This window comes from Thermobia domestica, chromosome 2 (genome assembly GCF_964235325.1).
Source record: "Thermobia domestica chromosome 2, izTheDome1.hap1.1, whole genome shotgun sequence".
NCBI lineage: Eukaryota > Metazoa > Arthropoda > Insecta > Zygentoma > Lepismatidae > Thermobia > Thermobia domestica.
The window spans coordinates 321,798,390-321,814,540 of record NC_137455.1 but is presented as its reverse complement, the minus strand read 5'-3'; the positions used below and the strand labels follow the sequence as shown (position 1 = coordinate 321,814,540).

General features: G+C 35.7%; 1 protein-coding gene across 1 annotated transcript in view; it reads left to right on the top strand.

Annotated features, from left to right (window-relative positions):
* The window catches only part of unc80 (unc80, NALCN channel complex subunit), a gene marked incomplete in the record, with an annotated part of 366,946 nt that overhangs the window by 57,425 nt on the left and 293,370 nt on the right, over window positions 1-16,151 (top strand). The window contains 1 exon segment of the mRNA XM_081749034.1: window positions 6,248-6,352. Within this exon segment, the coding sequence (XP_081605160.1) occupies window positions 6,267-6,352 (86 nt within the window).

The window sequence follows — 16,151 nt, the reverse complement described above, 5'->3', positions numbered from 1 at the left end:
TCGTAGTTTGAGGGAAATTTCCCTCATTTAGGGAAATTTCATTGGTAAATTTAGCAAAAAGGGAGTTTTTCAGTAAAACGTGAAAAATTCAGGGAAATTCTCTAGCATTGATTGACCAATACCAATGCTTAAATTTTTCTTTTTTCTTCAGAAATAACCCAATACAATAGCAATAATTTGTGTGTGTGCTGAAAGTAGCATAATTTGCACCCACTGTTGGCTGAATAGGGTACACTTCGGCTCAGTGGTAGAGCGCTTGCCTCTGGTACGTGGTTTCCCTAGTTCGATTCCCACCCAAGTAAGCTTGTGAAAAACAATATCGTGTCCGTGGATTTCCTGGAGGTATTCCCATTTCCTTCCACTTTCTTATTTTTCCATCATCATTCACTTGCTTTAATCATCGTCTCCCTTAGCCTAAAGGCATAATTGTGAGGACGTTGAACGGAAAGATTTTATTATATTTTATTTTGTTGGCTGGGTGTATTTGTGTGTATATTTTGTTTAAAAAAAAGAAAGAAAGGAAAAGAAAAAAGAAAGAAAGAAAAATGAATGCAAATTAAACGAAAAAACAAGCAAAAACGCAAATGAATGAAACAAATGGAGTTGATAGTTCCTTTAATATAGCTAAATTAATATTATCGCAGAAGTTCTGTCATAAGTATTGGATACTCAATAAACTAGGGAAAATTTTGCGTCTGTCAAGGAAAAATTTCTTAAAGAAACCTACGAACACTGTGTATGTGACGTCTTTTCACAACTGAACTGCTTGAAATGATTTCTTCAATAACAGTTAGCACTTAAGTCGAGATGTACTTCTGTCATTTCAGTTAATCAACTATCCACAAGCTAAGGTAATTGATTATCAAAATATCCCACTAGATTACAATGAAGCCAATTTTTCACTGTTGTGGTTGGTCACTGCGTATAGGGATTTATTTTAGTTTCCATAGAACTTTCCCCAACGCAGTCAGAGACAACCCCACCCATACTGTTAAAATTTTTCATTGCTGCATTATTGTCCTATTATTTACAACTAGCCTTCGGCTAGCAGTGGACTTCGCCCAGATTCCTATCTTTGCTCAGCGTAAGGCCTCGCACCTCATATTTCAACCTTTGCTTCCGTTCCTCGCACGGCAAAAGTACGTTTATGGCATTATTCTTTGCGAAAAGTTTGATCCCTTTTTCTCCTTAGAAAAGGCATTTCAATCAAAGCGAAATGTTAAATACTTATGTCAGCCCAAGTGCTAACTGTATTCAAAAATTCATTTCAAATGGTTCAATAGTTTTCTGGTGATGATGATGACAGAAATTTTTGAAGTTATTTTTACATATTACAAAAACAAATACTAATTACCTCCTCTCCTATTGTTGAAAGCAGAATTTCCAGAAATGTTGCGTCATAAGTATATGCCCACTTGTTTTGAATAACGACTTTATATACCATTTCATATGCCTAACAAGTCTCTAATCGAAAGCGATTTTGAGATATGGCCATCTTATTATAACAATTGCAATTCCACCTTTTTCTTCTCACCTTTTTCCTTCTCTTTCAGGAAAAACATTAAAAATGCTAAAACAAGTCTTTCTTTTAAACGAAAAATCTAAATATCAAATCTAATAACTTTAACATTAGAGGATATCGAAATATGGTTATCCTATTTATCATAACAAATGTTATCTCACCCTCTTTTAGCATTTTTCTTCTCTTATATTATCATCACCATCACATATATTCTTCCGTTATTGACAGGTGACTTGCCGCAACTAAGAAACTTCCATGCTCCACAGCCAATCTCCTCATCTTCACGTATGATTTTTCTGTTTTGATATTGTCCATTAATTATGGTTTTCTCCCCCTATTTTTCCTTCCACCATACTTTCTAGCACGCCTCTTATGATACAGTTTCTTCTTAGCCAACATAACAACCAGTTTCACTTTCTCTTTTCAAAAATATCTAAAATTGTTCCTTTTCCCTTTACCATTTCCAACACCCTCTCATTCGTTTTCCACTCAACCCAATCAATTCTCTCCGTTTTCTCCCCACCCACATTTCCAAAGCTTCCAGTTGTTTTTCAGCACGTTGCGTAATATCATTGTTTTGTCCCATGCAGTATAATACTCCACACGAAACATTTTATGACTCTTTTTCTCAACTCTCTATTCAAGGTCCCGCAAAATAGACTTTTCTTCCTCCTAAATACTTCTTTGCGATTCCTATCCTTGCTTTTATTTCACGTTCGCAATTCATATCATCACTAATAATATTACTCAGGTATCGAAGACTAGTCATCTGTTCCACTTTCTCCTCTCCTATATTTGACACCAACTGCTTCGTTTCAATCACTATGGCTTTTGTCTTTCTTACATTTATTTTCATCCCATATTCTTCACAGCCCTTCTTTAAGTTTTCTAACATCTTATTAATTTTCATTTCGGATCCCGCAATAATCTATGAACCGCACACATCTAATACTTCTACTTCCTACGGAAATGCTGTCTTCATTATGTAGGGTCTTTCACACTATCTCTTCTAGATACATGTTAAATAATGTAGGCGAGAGGCAGCATCCCTGTGGAACTTCCATTTCAATTGCACTTTCAAGAGTCATTTTCTCTCCTATTCCAACACTTACTTATTGGTCCATCTATAAATTTCTTATGAGTCTTCAATTTTTTTCATTCTAACCCAATCTTCTTTAGAACTCCCAATAACAATTCCAATTTACAGAGTCAAAAGTCTTTTCTAGATGAATAAATACAACATACACATATTTTCCTTTTTCTATAAACCTTTCTCCGATCATCCTTAATAATCTAATTGTGTCTCCTGTGCCCTTACCTCTCCTGAACCCTAACTGTTCCTCCTCAGCTTTTTCATTTGTTCCTTCGTACAATATTCTGTTCAGAATTCGAAGCAAAATTTTTGCTGCATGCGATATAAGACTAATAGTTCTATAATTCTCACATCTTTCTGGGTTCAATTTCTTAACCATCGGAATCATGATCGTCGTCAGGAAGTCTTTTAGGTCGAATAGAAGAAAGCAATAGCGTCATTTCGGGTTTTGCTTGGAAGGAGCAAGATTTTCGAAATACATAGAGTTTTACGTTTTTCATTAATATATTATTATACTATGGATTTTATATACATTTCAAACTCGGGTCTTCAAATGTCCTGTGTCCTACCGAAATGATGTCCTTGGGAGAAAGTGTCCTTGGGTATAACCGATTGCCTTTATTTCGTTTTCTTTTCTTTTTTTTTTTTTAAAAAAAGATAACGACTGGTCGGAAATTGTACAGAAAATTGTGGTTGGTCTGAAACCATTTCTGTTTTTCTTCCTTGAATGATACAAAACTTGTATTTATATTTAAATTACACTTTTTAAATACAAAACACAACCAATAAAGTTTCAACCAGGACTTTATTTCTTTGGTATTGTATAAATATTTGTATTTCTTCTATATTTTCAATGCATAAAAATTTTATATGGGAGGGGGTCTAAAAACTCAAGAAATTTCAGTAGAGGCGCAAAATATCTTACCTGTACCTGAAATGCCTTTCTTGTTGCTAGAGCTTTTGACACTCCTCCCCAACCATCTTCGTAAAATCGAAAAAGAGGAAAGCTACCTGCGCAACATGCACGAGAAACGGAACCTGATCTAAGCAAAAGTTTATCCAAATTAAAAATATTTTCTACTCCTAAACTAATTAAGGTTTTAATATAAATCTTCACAAGTGGGATGTTGTTCACTTTAGGAAACGAATGGTCTCACAATGTCTCATTTTGAGCAAGTTTCATGGTTTACAGCTTTTAACACCATATCTGCACTGGATATTTCCTGATTTAAGTTTACAAGTGTATAGTCGTCATTGTTGGGAGTAAATAAATAAATAATGAATTTATCCCAAACAGAATAAATGAAAATAAATTATTTTGACAAACTTTCGAACGAACGTTTGACAAATTTTGAACGACATACTTTCTAATGTCATAAAAATTTCTCTGGATTTTCTCAAAAACTATGGCGACCGCAACGACTCGTGAAACCTGGACTCTACATCAATCATAGAACTGCTTTACCTCACGTGTGGTGTATCGGGAGAATTCGGTACGATTCGTGGAGCTGCCTTCCGAACGCACACTTGAGAAAGCGTGAAAGACCAGAAGTCCACCAACAATGTTGTCATACTTAGAAGACATGCTGAAAGACCGACAAAAAAAAACTGCACTTACAGAACTAACGAACAGTAACGATCATTCGAATTAAATGATAAGAATAATAACACAAAAGTATAAAACAACGATAACAAGAATAACAACAAATAAAAAACGAAACTTAGCTGCAACGAGACGAGTGGAGACACGATATTTTTGACAAAATTCGAGTCGAGACAAAGCTCTTCCAATAGAAAAACATATATTTTTTGAGTCGAGACATCGCTTTTACAGCACATTTTCGAGACGAGACAGCCTCAAATCTGGTCTCGTGCGCATCCCTAAACACAGACAGAATTTCATGAATGATGGTTGACGAGTGGGACACAACCTGACGTTCTACTAAAAAACCGAGCCACTTGGCGTAACAGCTGTTTCTGTGGACCTGAACTGCTCCAACGCCATATGTAAGAGACTAGCTGAACTACCTTCAGACTAATGACGAAGATGTCGTCAGAGCACCGCGTATCAGGAGCTTTCTAAACCTGATACGTTACGTTTTATTGCGTGCTGAAACTGATAGATGTACGTCAAGCTTCATGACTTCTTGCGATCTCTATAGGTATGACAATTTACTCCCAAGCATCTCATTTTGTTAAGATTGGTGTAATCTATTGATTGACATATTAACTTATCTCTAGATAATATTATACTTGGATTAAAAATTAAAATTTAAAGTTACCATAATTTTGAACTATATTTCATCGACCATACTGTGCATTGCTATTTTATTCTCATAACAGTAAACTTGGAATGGGTATACATAAGTCTCAGTTTTATGTTAACAGATGGCAGTGTTATCGTACAGCATCAATTTTCAGGTTAACAAGAATTTAATTTCTCTTGACTTTCTGGAAAACTTCATGACGATTTACACTCCCATATAATTATATTCACATCGATGAGAGCTATCGCTTGCGTATATTTCTCATCCTCTGGCAACCATTTTCCGTTAAATGTTAATAGTATTCTAGAATTTGGACTCCTTTTATTCGCCATAATTACAGTATACCTAATATTATTGTGATGTGTGAAATACAGCCTGAAAGCTCGGAACTGAGTAAAAGTTTTTGACAGCGAGACTGCGAAAAGCAGAGAAACGTTATTACTTACCATGACAAATACACTCTAATAATGTATGAGCACGATGTATCAATGGTAGAGCACTTACCTCTGGTGTGTGGGGTTCACGATTCGATTGCCGGCCAAGAAAATTTTACGGTGGAAACATGGTGTCCGTGGGTTTCTTGGCGTACTCCCTTTTCCTCCCACAATCTCATTCCACCAAATCTTTCGCCACCATTTACTTGCCTTAATCATGTCTCCCTGAGCCAAAAGGGCAAATCGTGGGACGTTAAACTGAAAGATTTCATTTCATTTCTAATAATGTATGTATGGCTTCAGACATTCAAAAAAGTACTAAAACATGTTTGGTGAATTATGTAAATGGGTTACTGAATCAAATCGTGCATATACTGTATATTTTTAAAATGCCTTACAACTAACGTTAAATTATTTGGATTGTTTTGAAATTTAACGCAACTTTTTATCATGAAAGCCATACAAGACAATGGACATATAGTTTAACATGAGATCAACTTACCATAAATTTCCCCTGACAACTGTACCCGAGTCTAGAGAAAATTCACAATGTTTTATGTGCAAATAGTGGCTAGAAAGTCAGTAAATCTTTGCATATGACACATTGACACATCTTTTTCTTTTATGTAAGAAAACCTATTCGTTTCATTTATACAAGAAAAAGATAAATACGATATCACTTATGCTATTTTGCGATAAACTATTGTATCAGTAACTTACAGTATAAAAATATACCGCTTTACAGAAAATGAAAGTTGCCATACATCAACGGGAATTTATTCTCCTATCTAGAAATATTTTGTTTGTGTGTGCAGATTATTCAAAACTGCCATTATGAAAGAACTTTTAAAATACATTTAAAAGCAGCGACCATTATGAAAGGAGGATGCAGTTCCTATAAATTCTGAAAAGATTGCTGTTTCTTTTGCAGATCGGCGTCGTCGCCAGCCATGGAGAGGAGGCGCTCTCTGGACGACAGTTACAACGACCATGCGATTCCCATCCCAATCCAGATCTTCCTCTGGCGACAGTCCAGGTAATTGCATGAATCATTTTTCATACTACGCAATTTTGCATTACATGGACATTTTTTGTAGAAAAGTATTTTGCGTGTTGACTAGAGTACGTAGCAGAGTAGCAGAGTTTCACTCTCAACTGTAGATACAGTATCATTTTTTTTTTCCGTTACGCAACTGATTCAACCAGATCAGTGGTGTAGGGAGACATGTTTTTTGGGGGAGTATATTTCTTTTGTGCTCTTTTCTGTTCTTCGATTTTTCAATTAAAAGTTAGTGGATAAACTCTCCTGTGTCATACATATTAGGTAATAAAAAAATATCAATGAACCATGCTGTGTAGATCCCTTTTCATCCTATAGTTGGTTCTGAAGAGTTATACAGCATGGACAAGTTTTCTTCCCTATACTTTTTCTTGGCTTATGCAGACATCGTTAAAATCGTCAGAAGTTTTGCTTTGAATACAAAAATTCAATTCAGATTTCACAGGCCCTTTACGAGAGATGACAGATAGCTCTCATCAATTTCTCACAGGTTATGACCAGTTTCAGTTTTCCTTCTTTTTTTATTTCTATTTTGTCTTCGTCTTTTTCATTATCTTTGCTAAAATTGTCTGAAATTTTGCTTGAATATTTGAAAGTTATCACTTAGCCTGGAATCGAACCATAGATCCCTAACATCAGAGATAAGCGTTCAACCTATCAGCCACTGTGATCCGTCACGTACTCATGTATCAAGTATAAACAATTTTCATCTGTTATTTAGCATTTTATTTGAATAATGGTTGAAAAAAATATGTGAATCACTTGATTTTTGCTTTGTCATTGTCTTTTTTATATTATTAGTATTACGGAAGCACTCTAACGCGTTTATTATTATTATTATTGTTGTTAGATATTATTATTATTATTATTATTATTATTATTATTATTATTATTATTATTATTATTATTATTATTTCATCTCGTGTTTATGAATTACCAATACGTTTACCATATCAATTTAAATTTTTAAAATAACCAAATAAAAGAAGTAAATAACACCCATCTTCTGTCTGAAACTGTACTTATGTGAGTTTATTGATTATCAAATACCCGTTATCAGATTAGCTGCAGCAAATTTAACTCTATATTATGATTACTATCTTGAAAACTACACATTAAAAAATCTACATTAAGTTATAGCCCTATGAAGTTGTTAAATAAAATGGAAGAGAATATGGAAATATATAAGAAGGTTCTTCCTTGATCTATAATCTTGCAGTGTAGTATTATTCCTCTATTTTGGCTATTCCATTCCTCTCTTTAGTTACATAATATTAAGAATAATGGATTAGAAGTAACATCTTTCACTAAGTAGAAAATTATGCTACGCCGCTGCGCTGGTTCCCAGAAACAAAATCGTAATATTCTCAGTAAAAGACAAATCTCAAAAGCACTATAATTAAACTTTGTTAAGCTAATATTATACTCATATTATAACTGAGATACTGGTATTCTTCGTTATTTTTCAGCTATTACTGTTACGTATTATTATTAATAATAATAATAGTATTGAAATATTAATACTAAGTAAAGAGTAGTGTTGCAAGCGAGACGAAACAATGAAAGAAATAAATTGTATTCGTCTTATCTCATAAATTTTGTAGAAGTCTCGTCTCCTCTCGATTCTCGAAGAATCCTTCTCGTCTCGTTTCATCTCGATTCTTGAAATCTTTCTCGTCTCGTTTTGTAACTTTTTGTACAAAATTTATACTTTGATTTATCTTTTTATTGATTTTTTTCTAGAAGTGATCAAAATTCTTACTCGTCACAAAAAGTCCATGAAGGATGATATAAGAACATTTAAACAATATTCATTATTGAAGCATATTGTGTAATGGCTTGCATACCTTTAGGTGTTCATAAATGCTCTTTATCAGTGGCGGGTTTAGCGGGTAGGCCGAATAGGTACGGGCAGTGTTTCTTTCAGAAACAATTTTCCGGGGGGCCACACTTAGCATTCCGGGGGTACTGCTGGTACTATTCTATTTATTATTATATGCAAGACGTATTATTTCGGTCTCCTCCGGGGAGCACTCGGAACTCTCAGAGCTCCGGGGGGCAGTGCTCCCACCAAAATCCGGTCTGGAAGAAACACTGGGTACAGGCCTATTCAAAAATTTTGAAAAACATATAAATGCTAAAAGATACAATAAAGAGTAAATATGAAATGAAATTAAATCTTTGAGTTTTACGTCCCATGGTTATGCCGGTTAGGCTAAAAGAGACGGTGAAGATGAGAAATGAATGAGATGGTGGAATGAAGAAAGTGGAAGGAAATGGAAGAACCCCGAGAAAACCCACGAACACGGTATTTGTACACCACAAAGTCCACATGGTGCGAGCTGCGATCGAACCACGGACCCCAAGCACGGAGGTGAACGCTCTACCACTGAGCCACCGCGCCCGCAAGAGTAAATATATTTTCCATTATTTACATTAATGGTAGACAATTATTTAACAAGTAGCATCAAACTCTACTGTAAAATTAATTCCCTACTGTCGTTGATCAATCAAATGTGTATATCTATCCATAAGCGAGGGAGCGGGCCTACCCAAAATTAAAATTCTAAAGCCGCCGCTGCTCTTCTTTGTGTTCATACTACCAATTAATCGTTTTTATTCTATGAATCCCGAAAGACTAAAGCAGTATTTGAAAAATGAAATAAAATGAAATTTTCAGTTTAAGGTCCCACGATTATGCCATTTTAGGCTTAGGAAGACCGCTGATCAAGGCAAGTGAATGATGATGGAGGAATTGGTGGAATGAGAATGTGAAAGGAAACAGGAGTACCCCGAGAAAACCCATCACAAACTTACTTGGGCCGTATCGAACGAGGGACCCCACCTACCATAGGTTAAGCCAGTGAGTCACCGTAGCCCCCTAAAACACTGTTTGAGATCTAACACTTACATGTTAGATGAACTAGTGTTGCACACGAGTTTGTGAAATTTCTCTTCTTGTCTCGATTATCATCTCAAAAACGAGACGAGAAGGGCATGTGGCACAGTGGTTGAGCGATTTCCTCTGGTGCGTGGGGTCTCTGGTTCAATCCTCGGCTAAGTAAGCTTCTGGTGGACATCATGTTCGTGAGTTTTCTCGGAGTACTCCTGTTTCCTCTCTCATTTTCATTCCACCGGTTATTCTATCATTATTCACTTACTTTAATCATCCGTCTCCTTAACCTAAAAGGCATAATCGTGGGACGTTAAACTTAAATATTTCGTTTCATTTTTTTTCAAAAACGAGACGAGATTTTTCATGTTTCTAATCTCGTCTCGAATTTAAAAAGTAACTTCTTTCTCATGCTTTAGACGAAATATCTCATCTAATGGGCAAAACTAAAACGGAATGCATCAGTACAACCTTAAGAAGAATTTTTCTTCGCGAAAATTGCATCTATATTGAAGATATCTACAAATGTCAACGCTTTTAACAGCCAAAGTAAGAGGATATTCCTTCATGTGTGTGTGTGTGTGTGTTCTTGACCACTCACTCAGTGGCCTTAGCTATCTCGTAATCTGTTTCATGCAAACAACGTTGAAGGCAGAGTAGTTCCAGATGGTGTATCATTGGATGGAATCCAACACTTCCAGAGTTGATAAGCGGGCGCATTAAACCGAGGCGAGCAGCTGAGAGAAATTCGTCGCCAGAAGTTTTTTTTTTATGGGGAAACAGAGCTCACATGAAAAGACTATAAACTGTAGAAACGTTTCAAGTAACGTTTCTTTCTTTCGTTAAATTCTAAGGCGAACTTTTGGAGCAATAAAACGGCGTTTTGAAGTTAACACATTAAAGAAAGTATAGGAAGGAAGACAGAGAATAGTAATAAGAATGATAAATGTCAACTTTTGTTTCTCAATATTGCAAGCACGTTGAGAAATTCATTTCCTCCAAATATACCACACATATTTTCTAACAGAATATTCTGACTGGAATTTAAAATACAAACATTATAGAACACTTCTCACGTCCTAAATGATAATCCACCTTCTAGTGATTTCTACGTGACTTATATTGGAAAATTAACTTGTATATGTATGTTCAAACTTACAACAAGGATCAGTTTTTACTTTCTTATTCTTAATGGATTGCAACTCCAAAGAATAGAGTTATTTCTGCAAGTTGAAGGAAGCCATATACCAAGCTTCATTAAAATCGGATAAGTTTTACTTGAGTTTTCGTGGAACGGACGAACAGAGACAAAAATACTGATCGAGTCGAATAGTAGAATCATTGCTATACTCGATATTCGCAGAAGGTCTTCACAACATAATACCTCCTGTGTTCATCACACGCTACAATCACAGTAGCCTCTCTGTAAAGTAAACTTTCCACAAGTTGGTGAATGACTGTAGGTTTTATGTTCAATTGTTACTCACATAGTATGACAGTTGGGACACATATATTGCACGACTTCCTCTCAAATCAGGGCTCTGAGTCAAGGTGACCAGACGTCCCGTTTCAGCCGGGACAGTCCCTTTTTTCCAACCGTTGTCCTGCTTTTTCTGATTCTCGAACGGGACGCCTAAATGTCCCGTTTTTAAGTAAAAATGACCTAGGTGTCCCGTAATTATTATTCAAAATATAAATCGTCAATGCAAATTCTACTCTCTTCCGTAATAACACTTGTTACCAAGATTCAGCCGTGTCTAGAACTTCTGAATTTTCAAATGGGAATTGAGTGTTCGTGGCTCAAGTGGGAATTGAGTGGAAATTTGAGTGTTCAACTAGTTAAAAGAATTGTTGGGTAGAACTTGCAATCGGGAACCATTATTTGTTGTGTGGTACACGTAAAGTTAGAAACGGTGTGTTATCACTCTTATTTGTGTATTTTGTAAATTGAGAACATTGCTGAGTCCCAAAATGAATCCGTAGCAGATTCGTATGCGTCCCGTTTTCGCAAGTGAAAATTCTGGTCACCTTGCTCTGAGTGGTCCAATCCAACTTTGGTAAATATTGTTGTACGCATACCTCTGACTAATACTCGTTGTTGCAACGTGATAGCTCACATTACCACTTTAAAAGCAATCCCGTTTCCTGTCCTAAAAGTACGAAATATTTCATACACAGCACGCTACACTTCTTTTCCTTGAGAGACGCTATACGTGCATGCATCTACCGAATCTTAAAGAATCTGAATATATTTAATAGATAATACTCTTCAACAAAATTAAGTTCAAAAAAATTGTGTATGAAAGAAAGTGTTCCTTATAGCTTTTTTTTTTTTTTTTTTTTTTTTTTGAGCTGTTGAAAACTAATCTGACCTTAGTTTTTGTCCTGCACTCTCAGATTTAAAAATAATAGTAGTTATAATAAACCCTGACCAAAATTTCAAGAAATCTCAGAACTTCACGTTGGAAGCCATTGTGCCATTCTCCTAATTATCCCAGAGTAACAAATGATACCTCATTGGAAAGCTTATAGAACATAAATTCCAGCGAGAAATATTTGGGACCCATCACGCTCAATTGTAGAAGAAGAAAACATTGGAAAAATTGATGAAAAACTGATTTCATGAAGAAATTGATAAAAGTATGCAACAGTTACAGAGACGCAAAAGTAAGTAAGCTCAATAACACACATCTTATGCATTCAGGAACAATATATTAAAATGTCACAGAGACAGCTCAAACACAAAGTGAGAAAAAGTATGTGGAACAATAAGAAGAAGAAATTGAAAAGTGGAAAAATTTAATTTTTGGAGAAATCGAGACAAGTTGACAAAAGTTATACTGCGCTAAGTAAACGTAAGCTCAGCTTCCCCATTCATTCAGGTATAACATATAAAAATTTACATTGATTGCTGGAATACAAGGTGATAAAGTTGGTTAACTAGATTTGTAAGACGAATATTAATAAAGGAACACACGTAAAATACTAGCATACAGATTGTGATGTCGAACTATACATGTGAGAAAGTACATTGAATATGAAACAATGTACACTCATGTCCAAAATTATTGTCGCATGCCTATAAATATGTTGTTGTAGGAATATAATTTGATAACGAATTCGCCTGGTATTTCTTATAATGTTGGTATGTGTATAATCGGCAAAGACATGTATGTAGCAAATTTCATGTCAAAAGAGCAGTAAATAAGAACAATAAAACGAAAATAAAACTTTCCTGTCCATTTAGCAACATTTTGTTTTACTCATTTTAATTTTCGTATTTATAATTCTTATCTTATGAAATTTTGCACAAATATACATTTCCCGATTATACACATCGTATCAGTATTAAAAGTACCCTAAAAAACATTATCATATTATATTCTTACAAGAAGACAACTATAGATAAGCGGCAATCATTTTGCGCATGAATATACATACCTAGTTCATTGTTTTGCCTTTGATCTTCCTCCTGTGGGTGTCGTCGATGTCTATAACAAGGAGACTTACGGAAATGTAACTCACCGATTTGAATGAAACTTGGATGCTTGTAGAACATCCAAAAATAATCGACACATACTTTTTTTATTCGGCAATGGTGCGGGTTAAAGGTTAGAAACCACCCTTTGAACGTTACGGGTGGCCTCCAAGCGTAGACAGAAAACCATCATTTAATGTAGAAGAAAACATATTGCCATGGGGGGGGGGTTAGGGCAGCTGATTCAAAATCTGACATCCAAATTACAAAATTTAAAATGGAGATCCAATATGGTTATTACAATTGTAAAAAATCTTCAATGCTCTACAGTTAGCCAAGAACAATTATAGTCGGTAGGAGGTTACTGCCAGAAGGTTGTAGACCGATTTAAAACCCTTTCTGTGCTTATTTTAACAGGATGCTTAATTAAAGTGCATCTCTGCACCTCTCACTATTCGGTGTCCTTACTTAAAGTGAATATCCTTGTCTCTCAGTATTCAGGGTCTTATTTATACTGCATAGCATTACAAACCAGAAGACTTTTTGTAATTGCAATTACCATGTTGGATCCGTAATTTTGAATTTTGTAATTTGGACGTCAGATTCTGAATCAGCTGCCCTAAAAACCTCCTGGCAGTATATTTTCTTCTACATTAAATGATTGTTTTCTGTCTATGCTTGGAGACCACCAAGCAGAGGGTAGTTTCTACCCTAAAACCCGCATCATTGCCGAAATAAAAAATACGTGCCGATTATTTTTCGAAGTTCTACAAGTACGCAAAGTTTCATTCAAATCGGTGAATTACACTTCCATAGGTCTCCTTGTAAGTAATTCCCAACAGTAATATGCAAGTATATTTGGTTTCCATCCACTTTAGCAACGTCTCTCTTTTGCTGCTTTTATTTGGTGAAACTGTTCGCCATGCTCATCACTTACATCGTCGAGATTCGGTGGATATAACTAGATGGCATAAGGTCAAGCCTTATATTGAATATAGGCAGGGGTAAAAGTGAGGGGGAACACCGGGAGACGTCGTCCTCCCAGTTCCAGAAAATATGTGTAGCGTCCCCCCACTTTCTAAAAAAAAATACAATGGCCAAAGATAGGCACGGGGGACGGCTTGACGTCATGCTTCCCCCTACCTTTTCAGATCCACTTATACCCCTGAATATAGGAAGATATATGAAATCTGCAACAATGCGCCACTTATGAATGTTGTACTGAACCATTTCTAATATAGGTCTAAGTTTCATGATGTCATGCGTTTCTTTCATCTGTGTGGCATAAGTAATTGGCAAAGTTGGAAGGATATTGTCATTGTATATTAAAATATCTGTAAAACTGCTCTTTGAGAAGTCGATAAAAAAAAAAAAAAAGTCTCCACTCTTGTGCCACATGTGTCGTACCAAGAGCTGCAAACAAACCATTAACACAATAAGAGAAACAAAATATATCCTGTTGTTGAAAGAAACTACTGAATGACGTATGTCACTTCCTGTACGAACAGACAATAATAGTACGTCTATCAAGCAAATTCCATTCTTTAAGTCTGGATCCAAGAATCTCATCCTGTGACTTAGTTAGATTCAAGTCTCGCACAAGGTCATTTATATCACTTTGTGTTACAAAGTGTGGCGTGTTCTCCTCCACAAATTCAAAATCTGATGTTGTATCCTCAGATTCTGAAGAAGCTAATCTGTATCACCCTTTCCCAGAGACTAAGTTGCTGGAGGTACAGGAACCGGAAAGTTATCACTGCGTTTCACAGGTCTTGTTGCGCACGAAATATTGTCAGGATATTTAACTTTTGACTTTCTTTTCTTTTCATGCTTTTAATGTTTACAGCACAGAAGTAGCAATCACTTGCGTGGTCGACTGGCTGGCGCCATATCATCGGAACACCAAATTGCATATTAACCCTAGAAAGGTAGCGTTCTCAATATGTACGTTAAAGGTAGCGACACGTCAAATTGACGTGTAGGTCATAACGCTGGTCAAAAGAGTGATGTTTAATGTATACATTTATTTTATTTATCATTTTGTTTTTATTAAAATATTTTATTTTTTATTTATCTTAAACAGGACACTTTCTGCTATTACAAGAATAGTTTTGTTTCCACAAATGGCTATCTAATAAGTAGGTCTATTTATTTTACCGTATATAAAAGAAATTACAAATGTGCTTTTTTAAAAAAAATTACCGTATGCGTTTTACAATTACTATGTATATATTTTACAATTATAAAAATCTACTCCTTGGATACAATGTTGAATAAGTATAATGAAAACAAGGACAGCAATGTAACACATTGGCATTTAGGTGCAGTCAGGGCAAACTTTTTTCTGGTGCTCCCCACATATCGCTTTTCCACATTCGCAGTGAGTATTCGTCATTCTTCTTTTCCTTACATCACAAAAGGCACAGTACTTTCTTGCTCCTCTTTGGTCAGCTGTTGGTTGCGATTTCTGTAATTTCCTATAGTCTCCAACAACCTTCTCAATTGTCATCCTCAAGTCTCGACTCAGTGTCCTTTCTTTCAGTCGTTCCTCTTGCCATGGTCTTGTTAACTGTTTGTGCAGGTCTATACAAAAGTCCTGCCTTGACATTGGTTTGGAATTCGCTCCACTCCTTCTGAAATGGTTGTGAAGATAAATTACATATCCATTTATCAGAGAGATGTTTATCATATTATAGAAGAAACAGAGAGGTCACCTTTGTGTCTTACGACCACAGTTTATGTTTTGACACATTTGGTCCATGGTGTCAACCGCACCTTTTGTTGCATTATATGTCATTACGATCTCTGGCTTTCCTGTGCGATCGTTCAGAGTGGCGTCATCATGCATTGTGCTCAATAAGCACACCACCTTCTTCGAGTTTGGTTTATAGGAGACTGCTGTTACATCTTCATCAAATAGAAACATTGAAGATCCTTCTTGCCTATTCTGAAATTTCTTGTCTGTGAATTCTTCTGGTAATTCTGGTTTGTTTCTCTTCACAGTTGCAACTGCAGTCAATTTCTTTTGGAGAAGTTCTTTGAGCAGTGGGATGCTAGAGAACCAGTTGTCCATGGTAATGTTTCGGTTTGAATTTTGAATGGTTTTCACCAAGTCATTCACAAAATAGTTTGCAGCAGGAGTTTTTGGCGGCACTGTCCCTTTCCCCAAATAAACTTTTGCATCAACCATATATTTGGTTGCATTGTCACACATAACCACAATTTTAATACCATACTTGTTGGGCTTTGAAGGAATGTACATTCGAAAAGGGCATTTACCCCGAAATCCAACAAGTTGCTCATCAATGGCTAAGTATGATCCAGCCTTGTAATTATCTCGACATCTTTGCAAAAACATATTCCAAATATCAGATATGGCGGCCAGTCTATCTTCTTTTTTCCTT